Consider the following 14,810-nt stretch of genomic DNA (forward strand, 5'->3'; position numbering starts at 1 on the left):
GAAGAAGGGCCGAGCGGGATGCTGAGCCTCGTGCACACTTCCGCCCCTGTAGCCCCCAACTCCCTGGGTCTGGGCCTGAGTGAGGCCAGGAAATTAGGGTGGAGTTTCCGGAGGCCCCGCCCCCAACCCTCGTGCCAGGCACACAGATGTCCCAGAGGCTAGACTGGGCAGGGTAGGAGATCAGTCCAGGGACCCTGCCACTGTCTGACTGGCCCTCCCCAGGTCCCAGCCACCTGCCTGCCTCGAGGCAGGCTCAGATGTGTGTGTGCAGGGGGGAGGCAGGGGGCGTGCGGGCCGGAGACTGTGGGGGTGAGTGGGCTGGGGGCCCAGGAGGGGGTTGTGGGCGGATGCCCTGTGCCTTCATGTAGGACACCAGCTGGTCGGGGATCTCAGCCAGCACATCGCGGGCCAGGCGCGCCATGCTCAGCACGTGGTTGCCCGTGCGGTCCACGTAGTCCCTAAAGGGCACGAACTGAGGGGCAGGGACGCAGGGTCAGGCTGGGTCTCCCTCCTACCCCAGCCTTGAAAATCTCCAGGCCTGGGGTCATGTCCTCACCCCTCTCCAGCCTCTTCTGACTTTACCCCCCCTCCAGGGTGAATTCCCTGAGGGCAACGACTACGTCAGAGTCACCATTCATTCATTCACTCAACAAGTATTTATTGAGCACCTACTCCATGCCAGGATACTCCACTGAACAAGATTGCTCATCTCTTTAGTCCTGGCATGAAACACAGCGCCTGGCACTTAGTAGGCCCTCAGGAAAGGTTGTTGAATGAATCCCGACTTCAGGGACACTAAGCCCTCAGGGTCTCCTCCACACTCTCTGGCAGAGCCCTCTCTCTTTGGCCCCTGCTTCTCTTTCCTCTCTAGGGCTCATCTGGTCAGCATCCAAAGCCAAGCCCCTTGGCTTCCTCCTTGGGTGCCCCCCGTTCCTTGAGGGCCTCCTGCTCACTCCTGCCTCCAGGTCTTTGCATACACTGGTCCCTCCTCCCAGGCTGTCCTCACTCATTTCCAGCCCCTCATCTTTGGTCCTCATTCCTGGAATGCTCCTCCCCTCCTGCCACTTCTTTTAATCAAGGAAGTGTAGAGAATGTCAGTTTTTTATTTTGAATCTCCTAAATACCAGGGACTCAATCTGCATGAGATTAAATGAGAGATGTGCTTGTTGAGGGTACATTCTACATCTAGCTGAACAGGAATTCCCGGAGGACAAAGATCTGTCTGCTCACTACATTTGCATCCTATGAGGGGGATGTTGGAGCCCTGGTGGCACAGTGGTTAAGAGCTCAGGCTGCTACCGAAAAGATCAGCTGTTCGAATCCACCAGCCACTCCTTGGAAACCCTACTGGGGCAGCTCTACTCTGTCCTATGGGGTCACTATGAGTCGGAATCGACTCGACAGCAACTGGTATGAGGGGATGTTAAGACATTGACTCCATTAGCCAAGCAATGCCCATTCTCCAGAGGGCTGCAGCAACACTAAAGACATCGCCTCCACCGTCAAGGGGTTTACCATCTCATAGGGAAGGCAGCCGGGCGGAAAACAGCAGAAGGTGCAAGGAATCAGGCTGTAGGTGCTCTGCAGGAGATGGGGGAGGCCTGGAGGGCCAGTGAGGGCTGGCAGGACTCAGGAAGGAGCCACAGAACGTTCTGGTGGAGGCACCAGCAATGTTGGGGTGAGGAGCCAACGCTAGGTGACATGGCAGGGAGGGGTCCAGACCAGGAAGAAGTGGGAACCGAGGACTGACCCTTGTTCCCCTCTATGGTGGCCAGGCCGTTTTGGGGCTCCCAGTGCCTCCCTCCAGGGGCCCTCCCCAAAGAAGTTCCCAGGTAAGCCTGTCTAGAGGGAAAAAATGCCTTGCATTTCCTGTGGGCAGACAGGGCCGGGGCTTCACCTGCACAATGTCCCGCTCGGCCAGCTTCCCCCGAGAGGAGATCCGCACGTCATCACCGTCCAGCTCCACCATGGCTGTGTGGGGAGGAGCAGTATGGTGGGGACCCCAGGTTGGTAGGACAGTGGACTGTCGTCCAATCCAAGGCCAATCCAGGGTAGAGACCACAGACTCATGCCTCCAGGTTACAGATGAGGAAACAAGCCCAAGACGGGAGGAGCACAACCAGGCACGACTCTGACTTCTAGCCCAGTGCTCCTGCCTTCCCTGGACCCCCAAGGTTGGAGGAAGGAGGAGTGACTCAGAGCCTCCTCCCCACAGCCTTGGGATGTGGGCATGGGTTGTACACCCTGAGACACCCCTCCCTGTGCAAACAAACACACCCTTATGCCCTGCACACTCACCCAGACAGTCATACACACACTCAGGTGAGAGATCTCGCTCTTGGGAAGGGTCATTCCCAGGGGCCTGAAGCCTCTGGGGAAACATCTGAGGGATGGGAATGGAGAGGAGGGGAGGGAAGCAGCTAGACTCACCGTCAAACTCCGCCTGGCCCACGCCGATGATGATGATGGACATGGGGAGCTTGGCAGCCTGGGAGACAGCATGGGGGGGTGGGGTTTGGACCCAGCAGAGGGGCCAGTTAAAAGAACGTGAAAGCCACAGGTGGGGATAGAAAGAAATGGGTCAAAAGAAGAGAGGCAAGAGAGCAGAGAAGAAATGAGAGGGAATGATGGAGAGACACAGAAACACAGAGAAAGGGGGGAGAGAGAAGGAGAGATGGTGCCCAGAGATAAACACCAAGGGAAACCGAGGTCAGGCCCCAAGAAGAAGGTGGGGAGAGAGAGAGAGAGACAGGGCGGGGGGGAAGCCGTCACAAGTCTGCTTCTGCCAGCCACCCCCTCCCCTCTCTGCCCACTGGACCACCATCATGAGGGGCCCCTCTTCTATGTGGGTCTGAAGGAGGAGCCAGGGTGCAGATGGGACTCGTTTTTCAGAGAGGCCAACAGGTAGGGGAGCCACATTCCTGGGCCTCCCCTATTTTGGGCCTCCTACCTCCTCAGCCTGGCAGGCCGGGCTGGGGGCTGGGGAAGCACGGTCCTCGAGATGGGCTAATGAGGGAGCCATAGGTGTCTGGAGAAAGGACCACCAAGTGGGATGAAGAAGTGGGTGCATAGCTCCCCAGCAGGGTCTCACGTCAGCCCGGTGCTCCTTCCCCTCTGGAAAACCCTACCAGACCCTGCAGCCAGGAGGCAGGAGTTGGGTATGGCCTGTGGGTCACCAAAAGGGCAGGGAGGGGAGAGAAGCCACGCCCTGGTATTTCCCTAAAGGAGCAGGAAGGCAGGCCCCAGGAGCTCCCCTCACGCACGTTGACAATAGCCTCCTTGGTCTGTGCCATGTCCGAGATGACTCCATCCGTGATGATGAGCAACACCGAGTACTGGGAGCCATCCTGCACGGCCGCCGCATTCCTAGGGGGCAGGTAGGAATGGGGCCTGTCTGGCCAGGCCTCTGGGCATGTCACCCTCCCCTCAAGGACCCTGAGCACTTTGGTGGGGACAGGTCTCGGGTAGGGGGGGGTCTCTTCAAGGTCAGGGACCCCTGAAAGGGAAGTCAACGGGAGATATACATTCTCGCTCAGTCGTGTGAGCATCTGGGATGGGGGTCTCATGACCCCAGCCGAGGTGGGGGCAGGTGCTTACCTGGCCACGTGGGTGACCACGGGGGCGAAGTTGGTGGGGCCGTAGAGCTGCACAGTACGCAGGCTGCGGTGGTAGGCCTCCAGGATGCCGTCAATGCCACAGCAGGAGGGGTTCTCCTGGTTGCCGTTCTGGGGGCAGAGTGCCAGGCAGGGGGTTAGGATGGGGAGGCTGAGCCCAGGATGGAAGGAAGAATGGGAAGGAGGATGGCTGGATGGTCTGTGGAAATGGAGCTGGGGTCTGCTAGACTCTTCTCTGGTGGGCAGGGGCTAGAGGCAGGGCAAGGAGCTCCTGGACCCGCCCTGAAGGTCAGCACATGCTCTGGTGAGCTAGCTTCAAGCCTGCTCCTTGCTCCCCACCCTGCACTCACTCAAAAAGGCCCCAAGAGCCCTGCTGCCTCCCTCAGAGAACCACAAGAAAGCCCATCACTCCCTACGATGACTGCTGGGTCTGAGCAATTCAGGGAAGGGCCTGTGGCTGACCTATCTCCGTCTGTCCAGGGCCCAGCACAGCACCTGGCACTCTGCAGGCATATGAGCAATGTTCCCTAAACACATCTAACTGACCGAGCGACCAACCGAGCTTCCCCAGCTTGTGGGAGGGAGGAAGAGGAGGTATCGCCACAGAGCCTCGGGTCCCCAAATGATGCCATGTCCCACAGAACTACCCCCCTAGGAGCCCACCTTCCAGAGCACTGCTGGCCCTCACTCCCCTCTCAGCACCAATGCAGGGAGTCCTTAGGATTACCTGTAGCTGCCCACACCCCTTATCCTATTTTCTGAGCCTTGGGGAATAGTTCAGCCACAGCTCCACTCTATCCCCACGTCCATCTTGTCAGGAACAAGGAGGCCAGAGCCAGCTGTAGGTGGTTCAGACATGGGGTGGTCAGGGGTGTTTGTGAGCAGGGTGGGGAGTGGGTCTCCAGAGGCCCTGACACAAGCTCCCCTACACACAGCCAGCCAGCTGCCTTACCCCACAAAGGCTGCACCTCAAGTCCCTAAGCCCGGAGGATGGGAAACGCCCCCCACCCCGGGCTTGTGACTACACCCCAGCCCAGCCAGCCCTTCTTCCCGGGACCTCCTACCAGTGGGAACTCGTGGGACACCCGGCCGTCAGGGGGCAGCTTGGCCCCGAAGCCGAGGGCGGGGAACATCTTGTCGCTGTCATAGTGCTGGATGATCTCTCCGACAGCAGTCAGTGCCAGCGCGTAGGCGTTCAGCTGGTAGGGGCTCATGTAGTGTAGGGACGTGGACTGAGATGGGTTCCCTGCGGCACAGGACAAGGGAGCATTTACCGGCCGGGACCCTCAAAGCACCTCGGGTTCAGAATGCAGAAAGGCATCCAAGGGCACCCCAATTTTTTTTTTTTTTTGGCAGAGTAGAACTGCTCTCCGTAGGGTTTTCATGACTGTGACCTTTCAGAAGCAGATGGTCAGGCCTTTCTTCTGAGGCACCTCTGGGTAGGTTTGAAATGCCAACCTTTCTGTTAATAGCCCAACACTTAACCGTTTGCACCAAGAGACTCCCCAGCTTTTATTTATTTCTTCTTGACTCCTCTCTTTCCCTCTCAGCTCACATTCAAGTCTGTAGGAAATCCTGGCTGCTGGATTTTGTAGTATATCCAGAATCCCACCTACTTCTCCCTCCTCCAAGGCCACCACTCTGGTCCAGTCATCATCTTGCTTATGGGACTGCAGCAGCCTCCTAACTGGGCTTCCTGCTTCTGCCCTGGCACCTACAGTCCATACTCAGCACACCAGTCAGAGCAAGCCTGTTCTGGCTAAGCCAGATTATGCCTCTCCTCTGCTCAAAACGTTCCAGTGCTCCCATCTCACTCAGAGTCAAACCTAAAGTCCTTACAAGGGCCCAGAGGCCACATGATCTGGTCTCCAGTTACCTCTCTCCTACCCTCCTTCATCACTCACTCAGTCTTAATGCAAGCCTCAGCAGCTTCTCACCTCAGGGCCTTTGCAATGGCTGTTCCCTCTGCCTGGGACACTTTTCCCCAGAGGTCCACATGACTTACCACTGCTCAACTGTCCCCTTCTCAGTGTGGCCTTCCCTAAGCAGCCCATTGAGAGTTACAGTCTCTCCCTGGCTTAATTTTCTCCATAGCCCTTGTCACCGCTAACAGAGTCTATATTTTCCTTATTTGTTTATGAATGAGAGGTTGGACAGCACAAACTCTGGAGCCAGACTGCCAAAGTACCAATCCTGCCTCTACCTCCTGCTAGCTGTGTAATCTTGGATGAGTTCCTTAACCTCTCAGCCTCAGTCTCCTCACCTGCAAAATGGGACAGTAATAGTTCCTACCACATGGGATTGCTGTGAGGATTAAGCAGGTGAAAGCCCCTCTCTACTCTATGACACTAGGGCCTGCAGCCCCAAAAGGGGTTTCTGACACACTTGAGTAGCAGACCATGGCATCTTCTACAAGCCTGGCACAAAAATGAGCACTGAGCACCCCTAATGGGGTCCAGAATCCAAGGTTGAGATGTTTATAATACTGTAAAGTTTGGCATGGTAAGTTGTGCCTGGTGACTTGGCCACAGCCTGATACAGAAGAAATTCAGAGGAGGGGAGGAAGCTGAGGCGGCCCCAGAAGGGAAGAGCCGGGGTCCCTGGCTGGGTTACTGGCCTCCCCGAGGACCACAGAGGTCAGTCTTGGCTGCAGTCTTCCCCTCAAGCCTGTAGGATGGGCTGCACAGAGGGTGTGGGATTTGGTCCTGTGGTGGAAACACCTCTTCCTAGGGCTCTTGATGGGCCCAGTGGACGCACTGTCCTGTTGCCCCAGGGAGACTGGGTGTCCCTCAAGGACAAGGTTGTGGCTCATAGTATGTAGCCCCAGGGCCTAGATTTGTTAGTGACAGCGATACCATCTCCAACATGGTTGTATGTTTGGCCCTCCAGGCTTATACAACATTCTTTGGTAATGAAGAAGCCAGGGATTATGGAGGACCCGGCTCCCAGCAAGGGCCACCGACATAGCCTTTAAAAGCCTCCCCTTCCAGTCCCACCTCTTTCCCAGCCCCACCCCCATCCTGCTCTGCCCATCCCCCCACTCACCATTAAAAACCAAAAAAAAAAAAAAAACCCAAACCCGTTGCTGTCAAGTCGATTTTGACCCATAGTCAAGGACAGAGTAGAACTGCCACATAGTTTCCAAGGAGGGCCTGGTGGATTCGAACTGCCGACCTTTTGGTTAGCAGCCAAGTAGCTCTTAATCACTACGCCACCAGGGTTTCCGACTCACCATTGGAGGCGGTGAAATCAATGGCCACTGTGAAGTTGATCTGAGTCCTAGAAGAGACAGAGCAGAGGGGAAGTTACCTCAGACTGTGGGGAGCGCTGGACAAGGATGAGAAACCCTGGCTGCAGTCCCAGCCCCTCTGCTTGCCAGGTACTAAGTCATTCTCCTTGCCAAGAGTCAGCTTCCAATTCTGGAAAACAGAGATAGTAACGCCAGACACACCCTTCCCTAAAGGACTGTTTTGAGGATCAAAAGAATTTAGCAGTATGAAAGTTCTTTGAAGATGATTAAGTTCTGTGTGGACATGTGATTATGATTACTTATTCCCTCCTCAAACCCAGGGGCCCACCTGAAGACAGTGAGGTAGAGTTAAGAGTAAGCTTGTGCCTGTATTTCAGGCTCAAATTTGGAGTCAGATTTAGGGTTAAACTTATTTAACAAAAAAGAGAGTCAGACAGATACCGTGCATCTCCTGCGAGAAGAATAAACCACCACTCACGAAGTGGTCTCGCCAGAAAATTGAACCTGAATCTGACTGAACCTCCAGATCTATCTAACAGTTCGCAGGAAATATAGGGGACACTGCAGGGAATGCAGCCAGCAAAAACCAGACTGTGGGAAACTCTACTGGAGCACTGTGGGAACTGTGGCCCATGCGCCAGCAGCATCGGCATCATCCAGTAACTTGTTAGAAAGTTCAGGCCCTCCCCTGTTATTGTTGTTACGTGCCGTCGAGTCGGTTCCGACTCATAGTGACCTTATATACAACAGAACGAAACACTGCCTGGTCCTGCGTCATCCTCACTGTTATGCTTGAGCCCACTGTTGCAGCCACTGTGTCAACCCATCTCGTTGAGGCCCTCCTCTAGAACTAATTAATCTCTTGGGGGAGGGAGGTGCCAGGAATCTGTTTCAGCAAGCCCTTCAGGTGCTTGGAGGGAGCCCTGGTGGTGCAGTGGTTGAAGTGCTCCATGGGAGAAAGATGTGGCAGTCTGCCTCTGTAAAGATGTCAGCTTTGGAAACCCTGTGGGGCAGTGCTACTCTGTTCCATAGGGTCGCTATGAATCGGAATAGACTTGATGGTAATGGGTTTGTTTTTTTTTTGGTCAGGTGCTTGATGGACCCTGTAGATGAAAGGAGAATTAAGAAACAAATCAAGCAATCTCAAAACATAGATCTTGTCTGGATTCTGATTAGAACAAACTAATTTTAAAATTTATAAGACAACTGGAGAAATCTGAACACTGACTAGATATGTGATATGAAGGAATTACTCTTTAAAGTGTTAAAAAGCAAAGATGTCACTTTAAGGACTAAGGTGTGCCTGACTCAAGCCATGGTGTTTCCAACTGCCTCATATGCATATGAAAGCTGGACAATGAATAAGGAAGACCGAAGAAGAATTGATGCCTTTGAATTATGGTGTTAGGGAAGAATACTGAGTATACTATGGACTGCCAGAAGAATGAAAAAACTTGTCTTGGAAGAAGTACCGCCAGAATGCTCATTAGGATGAGCATTAGGATTTCGTCTAACACACTTTGCACATGTTATAAGGAGGGACAAGTCGCTGCAGAAGGACATCATGCTTGGTAAAGTAGAGGGTCATCGAAAAAGAAGAAGACCCTAAACGAGATAGACTGACACAGTAGCTGCAACAATGGGCTCAAGCATAATAATGATTGTGAAGATGGCAGAGGACCAGGCAGTGTCTCGTTCTGTTGTACATAGATCACTATGAGTCGGGACCAACTCGATGGCACCTAAAAACAATAACAATTTTTAGGCGTGACTGAGGTATTGTGGTTATGTTTTTTTTTAAAAAAGAGAGAGTCCTCATATTCTAGAGATACATCTTGAAGTATTTTGGGATGAACTATGTGGTCGTGGATTTGCTTCAAAATAACTGGATGGAGGGGAGAGCTGAGGAAACAGGATTGGCTATGACTGAAGCTGGGTGAAGGGTACAAGGGGGTTCATTTATATAGTACCTTTTCTCCACTTTTGTATGTGTTTGAAATTTTCCATAATAAAAAGTTAGGTTTTGGGGATTCAGATTTCAGGGTTGAAACTTTCTGGGGACTTGGCTGTTGTAGAGGCTGGATGCTGACCAAACAAAGCTGACTAGGACATGAGTCCCTGATAAAGTCTAGTCCTGGGTTGCCACACTGCAGGAAGAGCACTGTTTAAAAAGCAGATTACAGGGCCCCACCTCAGAGACTCCAACATTCCCCCATCCCCTGGCCTTATCCAGGATTCTAAGGAGGAGGTTCTGGTATTACACTTGGGGAAACTTCTGGTGGTTCCAACTTGGGGCAAGGGATGATGTAAGATAAGACAGACCTCACCTCACAGCATTTAGCAGATGGTCCCTATGAGAAACCACAGCCCTCTCTCCACCTGATCACCAATGAGCTGCTGTTCATGTGACCCCCAACCCCCCCGGAAGGGTCAAGGACATGGTTAGTTGGAGACTTGAGATCTCCCACACCCTTTCCCCTCATCTGCCGGCTGGGGTCAGGGTTTCGAACCAGCTGGTTCCAGTAGGAACCCCTGCTGAGAACTTGCATTTCTACCCTAGATATACTGAATCAGAATCTGCATTTTAACAGGATCCCCAGGTGATTCTTTTTTTTTTTTTGTACTTTAGATGCAGGTTTACAGAACAAACTAGCTTCTCATTAAACAGTTAGCACACATATTGTTTTGTGACATTGGTTACCAACCTCACGACATGTCAACACTCTCCCTTCTTGACCCTGAGTTCCCCATTACCAGCTTTCCTGTCCCCTCCTGCCTTCTAGTCCTTGCCCCTGGGCCGTTGTGCCCCTTTAGTCTTGTTTTGTTTTATGGGCCTGTCTAATATTTGGCTGAAGGGTAAACCTCAGGAGTGACTTTATTACTGAGCTAAAAGGGTGTTACTCTTGAGTTTTCTGTCAGTCCAATAAGTCTGGTCTTTTTAAGTTAGGATTTTGTTCTCAGGTGATTCTTAGATATAATAAATTTTGAGAACCACTGCTCTACTGGTGGTTCTCAGAATTGGTCCCTAAACAGCAGCATTAGCATCGCCTGGGAACTTGTTAGAAATGTGAATTCTCAGCAGGGATTTGAACCAGAATGAACTGGTTCAAAGCCCCGGCTGGGGCGGAGCATCCGGTGGACTCTAGCCTGTAGGGGAGAAGGAGCCACAAGACAGCAGGAGCCTGGGTCCCTGTGTGGCTGCATGGAGCAGAGTCTTCCCATCCATCCCTGCTATCCCATCCATGAGTGAAAAATAAGCCTTGATTTGTAGCAAGCCCTGAGGTTGGAGAACTATTTATTATAGCAGTTTGTTGTCATCTCTCAGTGTGGAACATAGGAATTGTGTCTTTGGTAGGAAAAAGGAGACATTTGGAGGGTCAGAGCCCTGCTCTGAAGCCACCCTTGGGAGGGTGGTTCTGGCCCCTAGGACTGCAGCTGAGGGGCACAGTCAAGCTGGCTCTTCCAAATATACAATGAGGGGCGAGGCAGGTCTTACTCCTTAACTAGTCCTCTTCTCCTGCTCTGGGTTCTAAAAAAACAGGCATTTTTTGTGGGAAAATAACTCCCTGCTGCCTCATCTCCCCACTAAAGGGTGGAGCAGGGCAGAATGAAGGTTCTGAGCTCCCAGCTCCTCCTCTGACATGGGGGCAGAAGCGACTGTACCCTTCCTCCGAGGGTCCAGGTGGGCAGGTGAGGGAGGCGAGGGAGGAGAAGATCCCTAGACAAATGCCTCCTCCATGGGCTTCCTGCCCGGACATGCACACTGGGCACCTGCTCCCTGGAGTCAGCTCTCACTCAGACTCTCCAGAGAGTTTAAAGAGAGGTGTGGGGAGGGCTGGCACTGGGGCTCTAACCTGCCCAGTACTGGTGGCGCCAGTTTTGCACAGTTACCTGGCCTCTGCGGGCCCCTTCTCGATGACACCTCACAACATCTAGCCCTTTAACTCAGCAGTCTCTCTCTTCATCACACCCCACCTTGTAGCAGTGAGGCAGGCAGGGCCAGCATTATTAATTACTATGGAACAAAAAGCAGCAAATGTCGAGTGAAAGGAGCCCTTCTCCCTATTAGGCATGTGGCCTCGGGCAAGTTATGTCATCTCTCCATCTGTAAAATGAAGATAATCGTCCCCACCCTGCCCACTGTGCTCCGTGAGTTGGTGGTATTATGCAAATGAGTAGGCTTAAATAGGATGAAGATTGTTTGAAAATTACGTGTTAGGAATGTAACCCGCTGCTGTGGAGTCGATTCCAGCTCATGGTGACCCCACGTGTCCCTGGGTGGCCCAAACGGTTTATGTTTAGTTGCTAACTGAAAGGTTGGCTGCTTGAACCCACCCAATGGCGCTGTGGAAAAAGGGCCTGGCGATCTGCTTCTGTAAAGATTACAGCCAAGGAAACCTTATGGAGCTCAGTTCTATTCTGTAACACATGGGGTCACCATAAGTTGGAATCGACTGGACAGCAATGGGTTTTTAGGAACATAAGGGTAGGTGGTTGCTTAATGGGATAGAGGACAGGGCAGTTTTGATGGGGAGGGAGCAAGGGCCGGGTCAGAGAAGGCTCAGAGGAGGGGCAAGTAGGGGCAGAGGAGGCCTCTGGATGACTGCAGGGAGACTGCTCAGTGAGTAGAAGGTGAGCTTGCACCATCAAGGCTGTGGAGGTTCAGGGCCGCAGGGAGTGGTGTCGTGGGAAAGTGAGCATGGCTTCCCGGGATCTGACTTCTCCCTCTGCCCTGGAGAACCAGGCAGCCAAGGTGCCTGTTTGGCTGGGATGAGCCTTTGGCAGCTGCCCCTGCCTGTCTCCTTTCCAGACAGGTGCAGTCACTCACCTGCCTGCACCTGTGGGGTCCTGGCTGCCCACGGTCTGACCTGGCACCTGCCCTGGCAGGGAGCACGTTGGGCAGGCCCTCACCCTTGAGTCAAGCTCTCATCCCATGTGCTGCTGGCTGGAGCCCCTGGTGGCTTCCCTGCCTCCTGTGTCCTGGACACTGCACCCTTTGGTTCTTTCTGCTCCTTTACTCGTGTTTGACCACCTGCAGGCCCCAGGACCATCCACTGGCTCACTCCCCAGTCCCACCTGCCCCTTACAGGCCTTTGATACCATTGGGCACATTAATCACTGTCCCCAGAACAGATCAGAGGTATCAGAAGCTCAGAGCTGGAAGGAACCTGAGAACCCACCTACTCCAACTTCTTTGTGTACCAAGGCAGAAATAAGACGCCCAGGGAGGGAAAGCGACTTGTCCAAAGTCATCCACCAAATAAATCCATGGCAAAGAGGGACCAGAGCCTAGGCCTCCTGACTCCTAGTCCAGGGCTCTCTACCTCCTCAAGCCTTTGGCTCTTTTTGTCATGGAGTTCCATACTATCTCAGGTCCCACGTCTGTCTGGGGACCCGCTGTGACCCAGGCCAGCCTCCTTGGCTCAGGAGCTCCTCTGCAGCCGCTCAGGATCCAGGGGCATGCAGGGTGCTGGGTGAGTTGCCTCCACCCAGACAGTCGGGGTTCACTCAGAGCCCAGCATCACAGGCCTGGCCGGGGGGGGACCAGAACTGGTCGTGTGGGTGTGTGGGGCCCCTCCCTCTCCCCAAGGCCACAGTTCTTCTCACCCTCCTTTGATATAGTCGAGGAATGTGCACTCTGACTCCACAGCGAAGGAAAGCAGCGTAACCTTGAAAATAAGAGGGAGCTTGGTCAGTGGGGAGCCAGGGTGGGGGGCAGTCTGTGATAACCACATGAGAGTGGACATTTCCTCAGAATTCAGTACATGCCAGTGTTGGACGCATTACTGCACTCAGTGCCTGCAACGACCCTATGAAGAGGTGCTATTACTACCCCCATTTTACAGCCAAGGAAACTGAGGCTCAAAGAGGTAACACAATGTGCCCAAGGGCACTGACAGGATGAAACAGAGTAGGTATTTGAACCCAGGTTTGTCTGTTTCCAGAGCCTGTAGTCCTGATCTTGAAACCAAACTGCATCCTGGGAGGGTCCCCTTGTCAGTCCGTGGAGGACAGGGCTCCCCCAAGTGGGTACCTGCTCTCCAGCCCCAGGACCCTGGTTTGGGGTGCGGAGGGCGAGGGGGTCTTCCTGACACAGGCCTAACAACCTCCTGGTGCTGACAAGCCCCAGGCCTCCATGTCCCACTGACTATAAATCCTAAAACATGCCTCTTTGTTGTACACTTCTTTTAAACCTTACTCGTCCCACTGCATCCCTCTGGGTCTCTCAGCCTCCACCCTCTCAGACCCAAGTCCCTCATAAGCAGCCTGTTCTTTCCCTGGAGGTAACTGACCACCCCAGGCCCCCCTCCTCCCAAGCAGAGGATTGCAGACCTCCACCATCTGGAAGGTGCCAGCTCGAGGCAGCTACCTGGCAGCGATTACAATGACAAGGTAGGATCCTCGAAACAGTCGAAAGGCTGGCAGCCTAAACCAATTAAAGAAGGCAAGATTGGGGCAGGAGACCTTTCACATATGTAGGAGAACAAACTCCTCTCTAGTATGTTGGCAGTGCCCCCACTGGGGCAGACTCATCTTTATCTACTCACTGGGTGGGGCAGCTAGCGCCTCAGCTTGGCAAAGCTAATGAGCCATTAGCCTGAATCATGGGAGGGTACGTGAGCGCTGGGCTGGGCTCTGGAGACACTTGCCCAATGGGGTGATGGTGTGAGGCACCTGGATGAACAAAGTCTCCTTTCTTTCCAAGTGTAGTGAGTGGTTCAGACTCACGAGGAATGGAGTGGCCCTCAACCCTCACTGATAATCATTAGAAGACTTGGTGATCTTTTAAAGCATCTCTCGGCATTCATGGAGACCTTAGACCAATTACATCAGAATTTCCAGGGTGAAGCTCTGGTCCTGGGTTTTTTTAAAGCTCCTCATGTGAGTCTAACTCACAGCAAGGGTTGAACCCCAAGGCCTGGGCTGAAGCAATTCCCTAACTTGCCTGACCGTGAGGATTCACCCAGGGATTGTTACTCAAAGTAGACCAGCAGCATCAGCATCACCTTGAAATTCAGAAATGCAGACTGTCTTCATTTTAACAAGATCCCGAGGAGATTCTTGCACATAGTAAGGTACCAGAAACACTAACAAAACCAAAACCAAACCCGTTGCCGCCGAGTCGATTCTGACTCATAGTGACCCTATAGGACAGAGGAGAACTGCCCCATAGGGTTTCGAAGGAGCGGCTGGTGGGCTCGAACTGCCGACCTTTTGGTTAGTAGCTGAGCTCTTAGCCACTGTGCCACCAAGGCTCCAGAAGCATTAAGACACTAGTCAAAAACACAGATTCTTGGGCCCCAGCCTGGGCCTCCTGAAATGGAACCCCAGGGAACTGGCCTGGGCATCTGTATTTTAACAAGCATTCTGGATCCTGGATGATGTCTATGATGATGATGGGGAAAGGTGGGGTGAAGGAAAGGGCCTAGTCCTGCTCTGTCCCTACCTCACTTTGTGACCTGGGACAAATTATGTCCCCTACCTTGGCCTCAGTTTCTTCAACCACCTTTAAAGTAAGAATGCAGAACAAAGTTGGTGGTTTTCAAACTTTTTTTTCAGCTATACAACCAAGAGTGCTCAGCTGGGGGAGATGCTGTCTCCCCTAGGGGTGTTTGGGAATGTGTGGGAGAGTTTGGCGGAGAAGTCTCACAATGACTGGGGCTCTACCAGCAGCTATGGGCAGAGGCCAGGGCGCACCTGTGACACAAAGAATTTTCCTGCCCCAAACACTGACAGCATCCCTGCTGAGAGGCACTGTAGCTTTGGACAAAGGAACTATTTCTTCCATTCCCAGTCTGTGAAACAGTTACAATCACAGAGGCAGTGGCCAGTCTGCTTTGAATGCACAGAGCATTTTACAGTTTACAAGCCTGCATCTCCCATGTGTCTGTCACAGCCACCCTGTATAGTAAGCAGGGTAGGGATGATGTATTAGCCCCACTTTA

At 53.1% G+C, this 14,810-nt stretch overlaps 1 protein-coding gene across 1 annotated transcript in view; it reads right to left on the reverse strand.

The window, feature by feature from the left end:
* Window positions 1-253: 253 nt before the first annotated feature.
* The window catches only part of CPNE5 (copine 5), a 106,357-nt gene continuing 91,800 nt past the window's right edge, over window positions 254-14,810 (reverse strand). The window contains exons 14-21 of the mRNA XM_004379411.2: window positions 12,472-12,533; window positions 6,847-6,893; window positions 4,679-4,860; window positions 3,598-3,725; window positions 3,264-3,366; window positions 2,431-2,488; window positions 1,898-1,971; window positions 254-472 (exon numbers count right to left, since the gene is read on the reverse strand). Coding sequence (XP_004379468.1) covers window positions 254-472; window positions 1,898-1,971; window positions 2,431-2,488; window positions 3,264-3,366; window positions 3,598-3,725; window positions 4,679-4,860; window positions 6,847-6,893; window positions 12,472-12,533 — 873 coding nt within the window. The remainder of the gene's footprint in view (window positions 473-1,897; window positions 1,972-2,430; window positions 2,489-3,263; window positions 3,367-3,597; window positions 3,726-4,678; window positions 4,861-6,846; window positions 6,894-12,471; window positions 12,534-14,810) is intronic.

Source organism: Trichechus manatus, unplaced genomic scaffold (genome assembly GCF_000243295.1).
Source record: "Trichechus manatus latirostris isolate Lorelei unplaced genomic scaffold, TriManLat1.0 scaffold00065, whole genome shotgun sequence".
Taxonomy (NCBI): Eukaryota; Metazoa; Chordata; class Mammalia; order Sirenia; family Trichechidae; genus Trichechus; species Trichechus manatus.